This window comes from Primulina huaijiensis, chromosome 5, assembly GCF_012295235.1.
Source record: "Primulina huaijiensis isolate GDHJ02 chromosome 5, ASM1229523v2, whole genome shotgun sequence".
Classification (NCBI taxonomy): Eukaryota; Viridiplantae; Streptophyta; class Magnoliopsida; order Lamiales; family Gesneriaceae; genus Primulina; species Primulina huaijiensis.
This window is the reverse complement of record NC_133310.1, coordinates 20,498,306-20,516,434: the sequence shown is the minus strand read 5'-3', so window position 1 is coordinate 20,516,434 and position 18,129 is coordinate 20,498,306. Positions and strand designations below refer to the sequence as shown.

At 36.3% G+C, this 18,129-nt stretch overlaps 2 protein-coding genes across 2 annotated transcripts; both read right to left on the bottom strand.

The window, feature by feature from the left end:
- Nucleotides 1-3,518: 3,518 nt before the first annotated feature.
- Nucleotides 3,519-6,356, bottom strand: LOC140976980 (nifU-like protein 4, mitochondrial). Its single transcript, XM_073441459.1, has 3 exons — nucleotides 6,066-6,356; nucleotides 5,511-5,672; nucleotides 3,519-4,248 (listed from the first exon to the last, which is right to left on the bottom strand). Exons 1-3 carry the CDS (start codon nucleotides 6,271-6,273, stop codon nucleotides 3,785-3,787), a joined length of 834 nt encoding a protein of 277 aa, XP_073297560.1. The 5' UTR covers nucleotides 6,274-6,356; the 3' UTR covers nucleotides 3,519-3,784.
- A 2,805-nt stretch (nucleotides 6,357-9,161) lies between these two features.
- On the bottom strand, nucleotides 9,162-16,860 carry LOC140976979 (uncharacterized). Its single transcript, XM_073441457.1, has 10 exons — nucleotides 16,409-16,860; nucleotides 15,604-15,650; nucleotides 14,855-14,970; nucleotides 13,892-14,087; nucleotides 13,624-13,729; nucleotides 13,427-13,524; nucleotides 13,247-13,342; nucleotides 12,431-13,150; nucleotides 11,733-12,154; nucleotides 9,162-11,097 (listed from the first exon to the last, which is right to left on the bottom strand). Exons 1-10 carry the CDS (start codon nucleotides 16,701-16,703, stop codon nucleotides 9,528-9,530), a joined length of 3,666 nt encoding a protein of 1,221 aa, XP_073297558.1. The 5' UTR covers nucleotides 16,704-16,860; the 3' UTR covers nucleotides 9,162-9,527.
- Between the last annotated feature and the right edge of the window lie 1,269 nt (nucleotides 16,861-18,129).

Sequence of the window (18,129 nt, the reverse complement as noted above, 5' to 3'; positions counted from 1 at the left end):
TTTTTTACTTTCAGGAAGTTCTGACAACTCCCACTTGTGATTGGACGACAGTGAATCCATCACATCTTTCATGGCTAACTCCCACTGTTTAAAAGTCTCATAAACATCCGATTTATTTTCATAAAATAAACCCAAAATTTCCTGCTCGAATCGTCAACAGTAGTGCCATAATATCTTGAGTGATCTCCAAGGGATGTCACAGGAGATGGTCCACATACATCAGTATGTGCCAGCTCCAAATCCGCTGATTTCGGTTCTCTAACCTCTTTTGAAAAGCTCACCTTTTTCTGCTTTCCAAAAAATACAGCTTCACACAGCTTGTGTTCAACGATCTTTAATTCCGGTAGCTTTCCGTTTGAAACAAGCATCTTCATTCCCTTCTCACTCGTATCCCCAAGCCTACTATGCCATAGACTTGAATTAGCTCCAGCATCCACAGCCGCTAATTTATTTCTCAAACTGGAAGTCATATAAAGTGTTCCAGTTTTCTTTCCTCGAGCAACAATCATGGCTCCCTTTTTCACTTTCCAGGAACCATCACCAAAGGTCACCTTATGANCATACCAACAATTTCCAAGGGTTTTCCATCAGCCAGGAAAACTTTTCCGTAATCGCCAGCGATGTAATTATCAAATACATCGCGATCACCAGTGGTATGAAACGAAGCTCCCGAGTCCATAACCCAAGAATCAACAGGGCTTTCCATGGATAATAGCAGAGCATCATGTACTTCATCAGTGACAGCATTTGCATTATTCTTCGTTGATCTGCAGTTCTTTTTCAGGTGACCAGTCTCACCACAGCTCCAGCACTTCATATTCTTTTCAAGGAGGTTTTTGTCTTTTCCATTTCTTGAATTGGATCTACCGCGCCATCGGTTAAAACTCTTTTCGCCACTCCTGCCCCTTCCTCTATTCTCGAGATTTAGAGCAGAACTTGATGATGTTCCTTCACCAGAATCCATCCTGCGAACTTCTTCAGCAAGAATTTGATCTCTGACATCATTGAATTATAGCTTTCTTTTTCCAACAGAGTTACTAACCGCTGCCCGCATCGGTTCCCAATTGTCTGGTAAAGACGCCAAAAGAATAAGTGCCCGAATCTCATCATCAAATTTAATTTCAACCGATGTTAGCTGTGAAACAATCGTGTTGAATTCATTGATGTATTTAGCCACCGATGCATCTTCTCTCATCTTCAAGTTAAATAACTTCTTCATGAGATATACTTTATTATTCGCCGATGGCTTTTCGTACATGTCCGACAAAATGGACATCATCTCCTCTGTTGTTTTTGCCTCCGTCACGGTATGTGCCACGTTCTTCGTTAGGGTCAATCGTATTACACCTAACACTTGTCGATCAAGAAGCTTCCAGTCATCATCCTCCATCTTTTCCGGCTTCTTTCCAGATAGATGTTGATGCAACTTCTTGCTATACAAATAATCAATAATTTGTAGTCGCCAGAACGTAAAATCAGTACCGTCGAACTTGTTGATACCCGGTCCCGATCCATCATCTCCGGCCATCACTTCTCTAGCCTTAGCAAAAAATCTAAAAAATCTTTTCTGATGTGGAAAATCAGACAAAGCTGCAACCACAGAGCATACTCAGAATTTTTAAGAATTTTCACAACAAGGCTCTAATACCAGTTGTTGGCGAATTACACCCCCGAAGCGATGCCAACCACGATGATAATAGTACCCAAAAATTGCGGAATAAAATAACCAACAAGAACACAAAGATTTACGTGGTTCACCCAATATTGACTACGTCCACGGAGCACTGCAACTTTTATAACAGGAGAAATATTACAACAAGTGTATACACCAATACACTCAATATTTCTCACACTCCCAACCCGAGTATACCGAGAAAATAATTTCTCTAACTCACACAAAGAGAATTCCCGCACTCAAGAAAAAAATACACTTTTTTTTTCTATGCAATCTCTTTTTATCAAAGCTAAAAAGCTTTTGATTTTGAAATACAATAACTGAAGAAATTGAGCTCTATTTATAACTAATTCCCTCGTCCAATTTTTAAAATCAATCGATGTGGGAAAAGATTTTATTATTATTTTATTTAATGTGGTTCCCACCACATTAAATAAAATCTTACCTAACAGTAAACATACTGGAAGGAACAATAGTTGTAGACTAAGTGAGAAGAAGCATCGGTTTACGGCCATACTCATCCGGCAGCTGACCTAGGAGTGGAAGAACTATAGTCTTGAATATTCCAACAACCTACAAGCGCAAAGGGCGGGTAAAGTTCTTGATTAACTGAACTCAAAAGTAGTGTGTTATACTTGACCGGCTGAGAATGACCATGAAGCTTGGTTTTTGATATGTTTGTCACTGGAATGTTTGATTCTTATTAACGTTTACCAGCCCAAAACAGAAACTTGTGCTTCTGCAAAATAGAAAAATCATATCATTACTTTATTTACATTGATAACATCAACTCGACTCCCCCCTTCCAACCCAGGCAGATGAATTAAAGATAGAGGCGGCACTGAGGGAGGAGTACGAGGAGCCAAGCTGAGTCAAGCCTTCTTTCTGGCCACTCAACTGTAACTCAAATTTTAATGAAGTTCAGCTTATACAATATGGTTTAAACTGTAAGCTGGTTCATTTGTCTGCGCCTCTCCGTTAAAAAAAAAAAAAAACTACAGAGAGTTTGCTGGAATCCATTAAAAACTGGATATGGACAACAATAGGAGCTTGAAATTCGTCATCAAAATATCACTGATATATTTTTTCTCGATTAATTTCGTTTGTTTTTAAGTTTAAAAATATATCCCGAATGTCATTTCATGTGTTAATATTATATTTGAGTTAGTAAGATATATATAACTAATATTATTTGAGATGTTTTAATAAAATGTAAAATATAGTATGTATATAATTTATATTTGATTATTTTTTTATGAGATACACACACAATAGTGTGTTACGTATGAGATAATGCGATATTACTTGGTGGAAGTGATTCTGTTGTACGTTTTGCTTTCGTAAATTGTATAATGGCTCTCCACCATTTGGGGCGTCTGGGAACTTGACGCTACACAACACCAACACATCCAAAAAGTTGTACACATATTGAGTTTGTAAAAACTGATCCCGAATCCGAAAACTCATCCAAACTTCGAACCTCGATGTCAGATGTGTTGTTATGAACCACCCGCTCGTAGATGGATTTTTGGTTCCTATAAATCTGTTCAATCGACGGGAAAGCGCGCGCTAACTTTTTTCCAACTACACTTTCATTCCAATATACAAATATGTCTTGAAATTTTGAAAAGTCACTCATTTGGGAAACTATTTTTAAAAATTAAAACGGAAAAACAATAGGACACATAATTTCAATCTAGGAACCCGACTGTTACCCTGGATTCTTAGCTGCTTTAGAAAAAAACACGCAAACCAAACATATAACCCCAAAACTTCGTCAACTTGTCAGCCATTTGGAAGAAAGATTTAGATGGAAGAAAGTAAGAAACATAAGTAACAGAAGTAAGAAATCAAAAAACTTGATTTAACTTATGAAAGTGCCATGTCTAGCTGCCTCTTTCATCCATATTCAGCAATATGAACATATGCTTCCTATGTTACTTTCAAAGCAAGATGAAAACCAGAATTATTTCCTCAACATAATACTAGGAAAAGCATGACAAACATCCAAAGGGCATTGATGAAATATAAAACAGCAGAAACCGGGGGGAAAGAAGAGACGGATTGCACGGGAAGCTACTTAAACCTGCAGATATATGAGAATGCAAGCTATTCGTGCGGTGCTCCAGTTAATGCTACATCTTCTTCTTCAGCATCAAGCTCCTGTTCCACACCTTTCACTTCAGGCACATAGTGCATGAGCATATTCTCAATGCCAGATTTTAATGTAACAGATGAGCTGGGACATCCACTGCAAGCTCCTTGCATTCTTAGCTTAACTATCCCTGTGTCTGTATCAAAACCAACATATTCGATATCCCCACCATCATCTTGTACTGCTGGACGGATACGAGTCTCTAATAATTCTTTTATCATAGCAACCGTCTCCGAATCATCTTCTTGGATAGCCGTGTCCATAGAAGCTGCAGTATTTGAATCAAGGATCAATGGCTGCCCGGAGGAATAGAAATCCATGATCGCTGCAAAGATTTGTGGTTTTAGAAAATCCCATGAATTGTCCTCTGACTTGGTCACTGTCACGAAATCTGATCCAAAGAAGACCCTGGTGATTCCTATATGAATAAAAATTTAGATCAGAAATTGTTACATAAATCATTCACCTAAATAATGTCGGCAAGGAATGATAACACGCCTAATAGAAATCAGTAGTTCAACAACATGATTGTGGACAGTTTTACGAATTCTCTTGCAATATACACAATAGTTCGTTGCAGTGTGGGCTCACTACTAGAAACCTCATGCAAAAAGTACTTTCTTCCTTTATTTTTTCTTCACATTTCCCTCAGAAGTGCCAAAACAAAACATTGGTCCGAAAGTTGATTCTGCCCGATGAAAAGTTACACATTTCACAATCAAGATCTTGACACCAACACAGAAGTAAAAAAAATGATAAAGATATCACATTTTGTAATTCGTGTTTGTTTTATTGTTTACCCATATACAACTCATTAGTTTTTCAATCTCATGAATTGTATGACTCGCAAACTTGACGGTCATCCATAATTTGATACACAATAGATTTAAATGGGATTAAGATTTCCAATTAATTGCAACCAAAATACATAGTTGAGTCTTTCCGGTAACTATAAATGTGAAGTGTCTACTCTAAATCAATTGCAGTTTTAATAATTATAGACAAAATTAATCTCTCATAAGGCTCTATCCCGTCATCCACAATTTCTAGCTACAATCTTCCCACCGAACAAGTGCAGTACCTGCTTACTTTCTCCTCTATCTAATTTGTATATTCTCAGCAAGAATGTCCGATGGTTCATGAAGTGGAGCTTTCAGCATTCATCCCATAATCAGGAAACAATGAACTCACAGAGTAATGCTTTTTTATGCATGCAAGCAAGCTTGTTACACGAGAACTTTTTAATGATTTAACACCATAAGCCAACTCAACCAAGAGAAGATCAGTAAAGCAGAATAATGAAACTAGTACAAGGTATTAACATCCAGCAAGTATTTTAATCCTCATTATGCAAATACTTTAATAACGATGCTGCATTTTAATAACCGATACCACAACAAACTTCCATGTGCCACAAGCTGAAAATAACTGGTCAAGAAAAATAAATGAAACAAGATAGGATACACAAATTAATGATGTTATTAATCAGGCTACAGAAAGTGGAGTCTTCACTCTTGATCGATCTTAATTCTTAGCATTCAAAAAACACAAAAAACAATCATTAAAAACCACAAAAAAGTAAATTAAAATGAAAAAGAACTTGCATACAACTTCAATCAACCCATAATTTCATATGTTGCATAAACCGGAACATGCAATATAAAGAGATCATAAGCTCACCATCAATTCCAAATATGGTCTTTGCAAGAGGTGAACCCATAGCAGAACGTGCATTGGGGAAGTCTGCACTGCCAGCCTTCATGACCGGCTTCCCGGGATAGAACATGAGGGATGAAGGGTTAGGAGTTGATTGTGTTTGGATGAACATACTCCTCCTCTGCCCTGTCCAAAGCAATTGTCATACTCACATCACCATCACCATAGCAATCACGAACAAAACCGGCACTACTTCTACACTTACAGAACCTATCCCAACACGGCTGATTCAAGCAAATACAATAAATAAATAAATACGGGTGAAAAATAACATCGAGCTTCACATCATATCCTCAAAAATACAGCTCGCACTATTTTCTGGTCCAGCACAATTTTCACCCAGTATCTAAAAAAACCCAACTTTTTTGCATAAATCTAAAAATTATGCTTTCTTAACCTAAATGGATAAGTATCATCTACTCGGCCGCCCCTAGTCTAAACGGCCGACTCTTCCTGCTCAGGAATAAAATCAAACACTAGGCGCATTAAGAACATAAGAGTTGATATTATGAATCAAACCTTGGAAATAATCCCGTTGGCAGAGATGCATAGAAGAACTCAACGATTTTGAATCGAATAAGCAAGGAGAAGAAGATGATGAGAGCAGGCGACGAAACATGCATGATCCTCTAGCTGAAAATGGTGAATTGTAGGGTTTGGACGATAGCACGCCATTGTTCCTGCTAGAGAGAATCGCTCGATATACAAATCTTCCGAGATTTTTCATCGTTAATCTCCCTATTTCTTCAGATTCCTTATTGCTATATTAAATCGGTGTTGATTAAATTGCCACGCCAAAGCTGAATAGCAGAACACAGCAAGGAATAATTATTTATTATCATAAAAGAATTATTATATCAAATATTGTGTTAAATTGACTTATTTTTTTATTAAATTAAATTGTTATTAATAAAAAAATAAAAAAATATATTTAAAAATCATATATTATTTCGTTTATCAAAATTTTATACAATAAATAAATATTTTTCAAAAAGTCAAAAAAAAAATTTGTCATTTATTAGATGAATAAAAATTTATATTTTTCTTAAACATGTTAAAAATATTTATATTAAATTTCTATTAAGTACATCATATGTTAAAATACTATTAAAATATATAATAATAACAATTTACAGACAATTAATATATCAAAAATTCACGATGACGTTCTTTTAAAAAATTGAAAAACGTAATATCATATAAAAACTTTTATAATTTATTTAGTATGATAGATAATACTAAAAATTAAATATATAAAGCAATANAAAAAAATTTAAAAATTTATATTTAATTACATATTTATTTTTTATTTGTTTTTAAATTTTTAATGCAATAGGTTGATATATTAATACTGATAAATTTTTAATGGATATATTACTACTGATACATTACACCTGCCTGTGAAACAATATGCCCCAACTATGCCACTTCCGGTTTTGAGCGTTTGAGAAAGAGCTGGTGCGTAAATGGGTGTCCCACGACGGGCTGTAAGCCAAGATATCATCCAAGAAAACAAGTACAAATTTTCGTAAATGTTCCCGGAAAATGGAATTCATTAAAGCCTGGAAAGTAGAAAGTGCATTGATAAGCCCAAACGAGATGACCATAAATTCAAAGTGACCATGGTCCGTGCGATACGTAGTCATGACGATGTTGTTCGGATCCATTGGAATCCAAAAAGTTCATCTAACATGAAGATGTTGTCCGAATCCATTTTAATTTTAACACAATTAGGACGGTACTATTGATTAAGTCCAGCTGATTAAGAAATATATATTCCACACTTGGAAATATATTTTATCAATAGATGTTGAGCTTGTATTTATGATATGCTTGGTTGGATTGAAGTGGCTGATGGGGTTGTTGGTGAGGTACGCACATCTCTTTTTGGTTTTTTGCAAGGAAAGGTGGAGGAAGAGGGAAAGAGGATAGATAGGGAAGCAATCCTCAGGCTTAATTGTCAACCTCCGATAAAATTGTGGAGTTGTCATTGACTGTTAAACACGAAAGTGTCCTGTTGTTGTATGATTTATCCAGTTTGCTTTAATAACTTTTTGTTTTTGTCTGTGTCCTTTTATTCCTCACTGGATCATTTTCTGTATATTTTTAAGCTCTGAATTGTTCTGGTTTTTATATTTGCAATTTTGACTTCAGTCATGTTTTTTTACGTGGTTGATTGGCTGTAGATTTTACCCAGCTATTCATTGGAATACACACTTCTGCTTGGAAAATGGTTCCATGTTTAATCTTTGTTCTTGTGTAGTAGGTTCCTTGGATGCAAGTCAGCAAGTCAAGATCGTTGCTTTTAATGGTGAAGCCAGAAATTTTTCTTGTTGCTGTCGTGCTAGGAGTGTATGTTTCTCCTTCATCTGTTTTTTTTTTATTTTTCCTCGAATCGTATTAGCATGCTGGTAATTTGGTATAAATTTTCTACAATTTGGACCTCTCCCAGGTATTGTGCTAGTCTGCTAGAGCACTTCACTGTTTGTGACCTTAGAATTCGTTATACCGACTGATATTACCTCTCCGAACTGCATCAGCTAATAGAATTTCTTAATGCATGCAGGCTTCTACATGGAATTCTATTAGTTTTTAACGCTCTGGCTTGCTGGTTCTTCCCTCATTTAAACCAGGTAAGCCATTTACTTACGCGTATAACTAATTCTCCCATTCATGGATGCTTCATAAGCATAAATCGATTACTGTTCTGTAGATCATCATTGATTCATTTTTAGTGGCTTTGAGGAAACAAGAAGAGGATGCACTTGGCAATATCAAGGTTGCATGAGCTTTGTTTATATAACCTGTTTGACACACATCGTGTTTTGTACTTAATTTTTGGAACAAAAATCGCATTCATCCATGTCTAGACTATTGATATGGATACGAAAGCAAGTCTAACTTAAAATCATGGGCTTGCTTGTTTTATTTATTTTATTTTATTTTATGTTATTTTTCATTTTTGTTTTATTTTGGCGAGCTTCAGGGCCTATTGTACTTTTACCTTTTTATATAAATCTGTATTTCCCTGTGAGTACCAAATTAAGGACTAGTTTCTATAACGTTGCTTCATCAAAAAATGAATATTATTAAAGGCCTTGGTCTTACAGCCTGATTTATTCATCATTTTTATTTTTCAAAAAGCAGTTGGACTCATACCACTCCTCTGCTGTCAACTGTGGTTTCTTTCACGACTATTTCTGATTCGATTGATTCCCAGATCACCAATACCACGTACTAATTTGCTGCTTTATTTCTTGTAGCACGAGGAGGGTATATGGAGCAAACGTGGCATGACAGGAACTTGAGGATGGTTTTTAATTCATGTTTTCAAAATAAAATCACTTCCTTGCTCGGTAAGTGGTGAAATAGTAGGTGAAGAATCGTTTATTTTTTAACATAAGCAATGATAATCTCACATCAGAAAGTAGCAAAATTTGCAATCAAACCAGGACTATTCGACCCTGAAAAACCAGACCCTACATCCACCATCAGCTACTCGATGAAGGCTAAGAATGACTGAAACTAAACACGTGGTTTTCATTAATTCCGAAACTGCAATTGACTTCTTATAAGCACAGCAACAACACGGTCAGTTAAACCTCAAAACACGCACAAAAGAAGGCCACAGAAAATGCTGCTATAAAAAATCAAGAAGCATTATTTATCAAGCGTTCTCTTATGTCACACACAGCAATGAATACATAAAAGTATGGTCAATTACAATGCACCATGGCTTCACATTTGAAGTCGTACCCATCTGACTAGTACAATCACTCTTGATCCACACTTTTTGCCCTCCAAAACTTTAACTACTTGCGTAAATATAAAACTGCAACAAATGGAACCTTTGTTTCAAGAACAAGGTTAAGATTTAGAAGATCAAATGGAACTCCAGCAGCTGATATCTTTGTAAGGATTTTTGTCTGTTAGTGGCAAGTAGCAACCCTTCTGAAAAATACAACTATACCATTGATGTGTTCACTTCTTCCTGTTCTTATTTCTATTTACTTTTATAAACTTTCGAGTTGACTTGTCACCACCACCGCTGCCCAATGAGAAACTGCCACCCGATCCCTGAAATGGGGATGGGTTCTGTGAAGTAACTTGATTTTGTTGTCCGCCAAATAAGAAGGGATTCGCTGGTGATGCAGCTGTTGATTCAAACATGAAGCCGGAGGGAGATGGGGAGACAGCTGGTTGACCAAATTGGGGAATAGAAGGGGCAGAATACTGCACCGGATCCTCGGCCATGCTATCGTCTGTATTCATTTGGTCACCATTTCCTGGAGAAGCTGCAGAACTAGAAGGTTCGTTTCCAAACATTGGTTGCGTAATATTCGGAGGCAGTGAAGACATGGCTGGAGAATTAGCAGCAAATGAAAAATTGGGACTGGATGAATTAAAAACTGACGAAGTAGCACTCATAGGAGCAAAGGTAGCTGAAGATGCACCAAATGAAAATCCCGTAAATGGAGAAGTAGAACCAAATACATTAGAAGGGGCGGTATTGGAGCTTAAGAAGTTACGAGCTAAAGAGGGAGCCGAAGAGCTAGCACCTAACTTAAATATATCAGAAGCACCACTGCTGAAAGAGCTAGCAGTGTTAGGGACTGAAGAGGGAGCCGAAGAGCTAGCACCAAACTTAAATATCCCAGAAGCACAACTGCTGAAAGAGCTAGTGGTATTAGGGACTGAAGTCATAACAGAACTCCCACCTAGTCTGAATAGACTCTTTGCTGGCTCACTACTGGAAGTAACAGCAACGGAATCTGAGAAAGAGGCTGATGAATTAAAGCTAAAAGTTTGGTGTTGAGCAGCAAACTGAGAACTGGATGAGGAAGTGCCAAAAGAAATGCTGCTATTCATATATGAGGATGGTACTAATACAAATGAAACAGATTGAGTTGATGTGCTTTGTGAAACAGTTTCAACACCAGACACCAAAAATCTATTGGCACCAGCAAAAGGAGAACGTTGAAGATCATGCGCACTTGAATAACTGACTGAAATATCAAGTCCTGAAGCGACACTTCCAGAGTTGGCAGCAGCGATAAAGGCAACAGCAGAATGCTTTCCACTTGAGCAGCTGATATTTGGTTCTTTCTCAGCTTTGGTTTTCAAATCAACTAATGCTGAATCATTGGCAGCTTGTGCTGCTGAAACTGTAGTGCTTGGATCTACAAAGGCACCAAAAGTGGCAACAGGTCCACCTAACACTGAAGGTGCCACAATTGACCCAAAAAGGCTGCCACTGATAGCGGCTGAAGAGCTAGCGCCATTTCCAGCAGAGCCAAAGCTTGCAATGCTGGTCGTAGGGTTAAACAAACTAGATTTAGCTGTGGCTATTTGATTGGCAGCACAAGAAGAAACTGCAGTCAATGACGCTGCAGGGGTACTTAAAACAAGTGGCCCATTCAATGCAGAGGATGGTACAGTTTGTGCTTTTCCATTTGCATCTCCAGCTTTCAGCGGATGCAGAGGACCACTTTGATCTGACTTCGGAATTACAAACTGTGAGCCAGTTGCAGAAGGGAGAACATCAACCAGGCTGCACATGCAGGTACCAAGATTAAAACAATGATAATATGACGTTCTAGTGTTAACTGAAAAATAAAAACCACTTTTTAAAAAAACCATACTTTACCAATCAGGTTGTAAATAATGCGGCATCAGTACCCATACTTTAAAGCTAACCACTTTACCAAATGGGGTATTGCAGTTTGTTAGCCAAGCTGGGGATGGCATCATCATTTAATAGAAGGTTACCATAAGTAAGAGGCAGACAATAGTAATTTATCTTCAAGTAAGGATGGCTTACTTCTGGCATGGCATCATCATTTAATAGAATGATACTCTAAAATGGGTACCAGTAAATGAGAGACTGGTAATAGTAATTTAAAGCTTCAAGAAAGGTTGGCTTATTTCTCCCCCGGGGCATTCAGTTCCATGCCCAAAAATTGATACAACAAGATAAAGGTCTCAAACTGAAGTTGGAAAATTCATCGAATACAGGCTTATCGATCATTTGAGCCACTCCTAGCCCAATAATTGCAAATTCAAAAGTCAGGGAAAAAGCGGATAAAAATAGACATATATAAGCAGAGCATATCCAAATTCCTTGTACTAAAAGTGCATGTCATGAGCACAGGAAGAAAAGATAATAAATTGCTTTCACTGACTAACCTGCTGGAGTTTTCCAATTTCAATACTGTCATTTCGTTGCTTGATCCAGAAGGCAAGGGGGGCAACTCATCAACGGTTCTAGAGCTAAAAGGAGACAAGGGAGGCAAATCCTTGGTTCCCTTTAGTTTGCCAAACAAATCAACTGAATGAGGATTAAATTCAGATTGGATAGCTGCACTTAAAGGAGGTAAAACGGTGCCACCATTTCCTAGTCCAATCATGTGCCCACCAAGAGTACCACTTTCAGTTGTTTTGTTTGAAATATGACCTAAAGGTATCATAGCTTTTGGTTGATTATTAGCTTTCAGAAGTATGGGTTCTTTCGTAATTGAGGCATCATTGTCAACAAAACGAGTTTCATTTGGTCTTTTTCCTTCAGCTAATGGTCCAGATGCAGCCTCATAACAATTTACACCATCATCCTGGATCATTAAGAAAGCCATAAAACAAAGGATCGTAATTTTGATTTAATGAATGTAAAAGAAAATGAAACTTATTTATGATTTCAGCTGTTGACCATGAAAGATTTTAACCAAGGTGGATAAATATGCACAGTTGACATGACATGCACCAGAGAGAAATTGCACTAAATATCTCTCATTGCTGCTACATCATCCAATTCAAATTATGCTAAAAAGGATGAATCAAACCAAGTAGATTAATTAATGCATAAGTCAAAGAAACACTAAAACACCTACCTCTTGCGCACCCATCCTAAAAGCTCTCTCCTCAAGAGGAGGTTGAGCTACCACCCCATTTTTAACAATAGAATGAACGGTTTTACTACCAGGCTCAGGAGCTTTTAAGGACTCCACAATATCATTCTTCATTACAGCATTCAACAGTTCAGCACGCATAACAGAACTTTCAGTGGAAGTTTGTTCTGCGTTTCCAGACTTTTGAACCGTAGAATCCCAAGCACCAGGTAGAGTTGCAGTGGACGTATCCTCCATTTTTTGTCCATCTTGAAAATTCAGGAGATACTGCGGGGAAACAACATCCTCCTTGATCTTTACAGCTTGTCCGTCAAGCATACTGGGTGTCAATCTAAGAGGGGATTTATCCCGCAACTTAACTAACTTGGACTCTGGTGACTTTTCCTTTGGAGTCAACTTTTCAAGATGCTGCAAAATTCTAGCAGCCACCTCACTGGATCTGGAAGGGACATGGGTATAACTCGCACTCGGGTTGCTGTCATCCTGATTCTCCCCAACAGTTTTTGAGACACTACTCTTTGGTTTAACAATTAATGGGAGCTTCTGTTTTGAAGACACGAGCACAGAATCAAAACCACTTTCCGTTCCACTGGCAGTAACAGAAGTTTTAGAAGCTAATAGGTTGGGTTTCTGTCTGATTCTCCGAATGGGACCAACAAATCCAAGATCGTCATCTAACACTGAATTCTTCCGCTTGAAGGCCTGATATACAATAAGGACAACTTTATAAATAAAAATAATATACTCAAAGTAAGAATCTAAACTCCCTAAGTCATATAATTACGTGTCCATGCATACCAAAGGTTTAGACTCAAATTTTCCACTCTGCTCCACTGGCGAATGATATGATGGCATTGATGGCCCAGTATTACCATTATTACTTAATCGAAATCCCTGAAATAACCATTCACGAGAAAAAATGAACTCCGGATAACAAATTATTGCTTTTGCAGAGAAACAATAATAAAATATATGGACCTTTTGGACAGAATGTGGATGAACTGTGGAATATGGGGAGCGGCCCATGCTGTAAATAGCCGGTCTCCCTCGAGACTTTGGCGTTACAAAACCATTTTCTGAAACACCAAAATAAGGAGAAGATTGCATCGTCAATCATATGTTCAGTGATCTGGTAAAATATGGCACATTACAAAGCAATCATGTATAGTTCCCACCAGATAAACTTCGCGTCCCTAACATTGACGGTGATATTTTGGAAGGTCTACTGCCCATGTAAGCTTTTGCTAATTCAGTAGGGGACGTCAAATCATCTTCAATGACCTGGAGAGATTTTATATCATAAAATTGAGACTTTGCTACCTTGAAAATATGAAGATAATTGATAGAAGCTACAAATTTCATCAATCAACGATATAAATACAAGAGATCGCGTGCTATGCCAAAATAAGAATATGAACATCGAAGTGTTCATCTTAATCTTACTTTAGAATTGATAACAGGAGTTGACATAACTCCATGTGATCTATCCCCCTCATATAGGTTTTCTTTCAATGGACCACTGGCAATTGGATGCCTTCCAGAATCTGATACCACCTTCTCAGTTCTTTGGCTTTCAATTCTGAAAGAAGATTCTACAGCCCTTGATTGCAATAGTTCTATCAAATGGTCAACCTCAGACCTGCAAAAACAGAGTCACGTACTAAGATATTTTGCAAAACTTCAAAAAATTCAAACTAAAGAGGAAGGATGACTTAAGCACTTATAGTATACTATATCAGAATAACTTGAATCCTTCGGTAATCCCACCTGAAATAATATAAATATAATAATTCAATTCACAAACAGATGGTTCTAAGGACTGATTCCTCCCCTATGAAAATTGAACCTTAAAAAAATACATCGCAGACATATATAGTGACAAGCAACATCAATGATTGCCATTTCTTTTTAATATGCCTGACAGTCTCCAAGTTGGGAGATTACTGTAATATGATAACTGTTGAATTTCGAGGCAAAATTCAAGAAATATGGTAAAATTGCAACCCCAACCCACCTACGCAAAAAAAGGGTACAAAATGCTTTGTTCTCGTCAATATTAAACAACTAGCAAAACTAGCCAGTAAAGCAGACATGGCAGCTGCAAATGATGGTAGAAGTTTGGGATTAAAAAAACAGAACATGGAGAAATGAAGGAATATATAAGATAGCAAAACTGCCAGAAGCAGAAGTGTTTAAAAGAATAAGGGGGCGAGAAAAAAGTAACATATGCTAATACAATCTTGTGACAATTGAAGCGCTTTCCACCATGAACAACTCTCACAGCCTAGAATGCAGAAACTAGAAAGCTCCTAATAGTTTGAACAACTAGCGAGTACATATTCCTTAATCATCTGAAACAGAAATATCTGTTCATGAATGAGAACTGAGAAGAAATTAAAACTTTACCTGCTGAATGTCTTCTGCTTCAGCAAATGCTCAAGTTCAGAGATCCCACTGCTACTTGAACTATTTAACGGCTGGGTGAATTCACCAGCTTCAGACTTTTGTGCACCACTTTGATCCTTCAACAATCGGAGAAAATTTAATATAGCCAATGTCAGATTTAAATGCCGAAAAAAATAATCATCATATGTAGGATAAATTGGACTAAAGGAGGACATGGAAAATAGTTAGTTGCTAGTGACAACTGACATTCTATTATCCATGTGTATTTTGCGCATATTCCAAAAATAGTGCTGCATCCCAATAGCACAACGCAACAGGAACTACTCTACGCTGCATTTTAGCATGTGATCAGATGCATATATTTAAATGTAGCTTTGTAGAATTAGATGTCCTGAACAATATATGTTGAAGAACTGGATCATTGGAAATCATAACCCACCAAGCACTAAAAAGATATATTTAAAACTATCAGTGGGCGCCTTTGAAAAAAAAAATCAGTCGTGGAGATCTGAGAGGCACTGTTCTTCGAATCATGTTCCTCTGTATTTAAAAAATTTCTCATCACATAAATATATTTAATCCAGAAAACTCGTCCATGAGAAGGAAAAGATAGCAATACAACAAAAATCTTCAATATATAATTAGAAGAGACGGTTTAATTGTTTAAATTACAAATCAAATTACAAATCACAAGCACACAAACAAGATGCATAAAAGATAAAGTTTAAAATAAAAATACTTAAACTTACATTAGAAACTACCGCATGAGGCTCGTCAATCAAGTCACCACTTACCTCTGTTTACATCACGAGATAAATTAGATTAGTCAAGTGCATCCTCCATCATGTTGAACAAGTGGGCAATAGCAAATGGGAGATGTATTCTTGAAGTTTTGGGAAAAAAATTTGATTTGAAATGTTGGCATAATTTCATATTTATGTTTGTTATACTTTGATGTCATATGATTTGTCTTGTTAATACAACTTTGTAACAATTTCTGTATATCATGAAACACATTAAAGAAAATGGAGTAAATACTGACAACTCACGGAAAATTGCCATATTACCATTAAATGACCACAAACAACACACAACAAAGGTATAAAATCCTTTTCCTTCTGAAACAGAGTAACACAGAAATTTAAATTGGTACTGGATTCCTCTTTCAAACATGACATGTAAAAAAGGAACTAAAAAACTGTATTAATCAACAAGACAAAATCTTAAAAGATCTAGTAAAAACATGTCAATACACACCAATCGATGGAAAAATCCGTGAGAAATGCATGTGTTAACGTCACAGTGGAAAGAATGACAACAGGTGTGTGTATTCCAATGGCTGCTCTTTAACAAAATCTTACAGGCACTCACAAGTTAAATATGATTGATGACATACAGTAATGAATAAAACTCTGATGAAAACACACAACAAAAACCCCCAATCAAAACTCGAACCCAAACAATTCCCAACAAACCAAATTCACTGCTTGTGAAACAAACTCAACAGAATAAAATATAAATATCCGTTAGACAAATAAACTATCGACATAGAACCTGTAGGCTGTGGAGGCGTGGGAGGAAGGGGCTTGCGGAAAACGGAGCCGAAGAAGCGGTGCGCACCGTAGTTTATAAGCTTGGATGCAGGGTCCACCACAAGCTTCGTGAACAGGCTACCACTATTGTTGCTACCATTGTTATGACTGTTTATGCCTCGCACAGATGCAGGGGGCCGATCGTAAGGCGTCGTTGGGCCGTGCCCTCTACGAAAAGGAATTTTACGAAACTTACCCCCAGCACCGGAAGTGTTGGCGGCGGCGGCCGTGGCTTCGCCTTCGCCTGATGTCGCCATTTGATGATTGAAGCTCGCGCAGAGCAGGGGAAAAAGTGTGGAAAGGAAAGGAAAGGAAAGGAAAGAGGGAAAGGTAATCGAGGGCGATATTGGTTAGGGATTCGAATTTGGGGAAAGAGCGGTGGTCGTTCCCTAATTTTGAAAGTGGGATTTATTTAGAATAAACCCGTGGAATGTATTAATTCATTAATTAAATTTAAAAAAATTACATAATATATTGATATGATAAAAATAGAATTACCTTTAAAAATATACATATTAAATTATTTAAAAAAATTATTTTAAATATTCCATACTAAATTAAATTAAAATAAACACATATAATATCATTTTATTTTTCTCGAATGAAAAATCATCCCAAAAAAAAAGACAGTCTCTCCAACATAACGAAATACTAGTTGCTATGCACACGCGATGCGTGTGTGTACAATCTTTTTTATTATTATCGATGGACTAAAGTGAAATTTGACAAATTATGGATGGACTAAATTGATATTTGAATTATTAAAATAAAAATAAATAAAAATAAAAGTGTGTGTTAAAATTAAAACAAAAAAAATTATAATATTAATATCATATAAGGATAAAATTGGAAAAAAGTTGGTGTCCTCCTCAGGTAGTTATTATATGTCATCACACATAATATAATAGTATAGATGTTTTTGTTCTTTAAAATGACAAAATTAATGTGTGAAACATCATGTTACTCCCAAAAACAATCCATAATAGGTCTCTTGTGAGACGGTCTCACGAATCTTTATATGTGAGACGGGTCAACTCTGCCGATATTCACAATAAAAAGTAATAATCTTAGCATAAAAAGTAATTGTTTTTCATGGATGTCCCAAATAAGCTATCCGTCTCATAAAATACGATCCGTGAGACCGTCTCACACAAATTTTTGCCAATGATCCAACATTGAACAAAAAACGTGAAAATTTATTGTTGAAATAACCTTTTTGAGAATAATTTTAAGCATTTTGTAAGTTGCGGTTTTAAATTAAAACTTAATGCACGGTTTCAGTTGGTTTATAATGGTTATATTATTTTTTTCAAAAAGAGAAAAAAAAATGAAAACTCGTTAAAGAATATGTTAATCGTAAACATAACACATAGTTAATTTTATTAAGAAGATGACAAGATAAAAAAATTTGTTTAATGTTTGATAGAATATAGTAGAATACTATAATTATAAATTTAGAAATTGAATTATGGATGATATTATTATACTATGTTATTTATATATTTCGATCCATCGTTCTAAAGATTATTGATGCGATGATTCGTTTTTCTATAATATGTTTCATTGATGATGATCTCATAGATTTTGAACGTGTTTAAATAAAAGTGTTCGGTAATTAGAGTTAAATTTATACGAGATTGTATTAATTCGGATTGTATTACAATTTACATGCTACCAGATATA

Excerpts from the sequence above, each read along its gene's own strand:
- LOC140976980 (XM_073441459.1), bottom strand. The coding sequence starts at position 6,273 with ATGAAAAATCTCGGAAGATTTGTATATCGAGCGATTCTCTCTAGCAGG. Across the intron at positions 5,673-6,065 it reads CCAACGGGATTATTTCCAAG|GGCAGAGGAGGAGTATGTTC; the intron begins GTTTGATTCATA and ends TGCTTTGGACAG. Across the intron at positions 4,249-5,510 it reads GACCATATTTGGAATTGATG|GAATCACCAGGGTCTTCTTT; the intron begins GTGAGCTTATGA and ends TTATTCATATAG.
- LOC140976979 (XM_073441457.1), bottom strand. The coding sequence starts at position 16,703 with ATGGCGACATCAGGCGAAGGCGAAGCCACGGCCGCCGCCGCCAACACT. Across the intron at positions 14,971-15,603 it reads CTCATGCGGTAGTTTCTAAT|GATCAAAGTGGTGCACAAAA; the intron begins GTAAGTTTAAGT and ends CGATTGTTGAAG. Across the intron at positions 13,730-13,891 it reads CTCCTGTTATCAATTCTAAA|GTCATTGAAGATGATTTGAC; the intron begins GTAAGATTAAGA and ends AAATCTCTCCAG.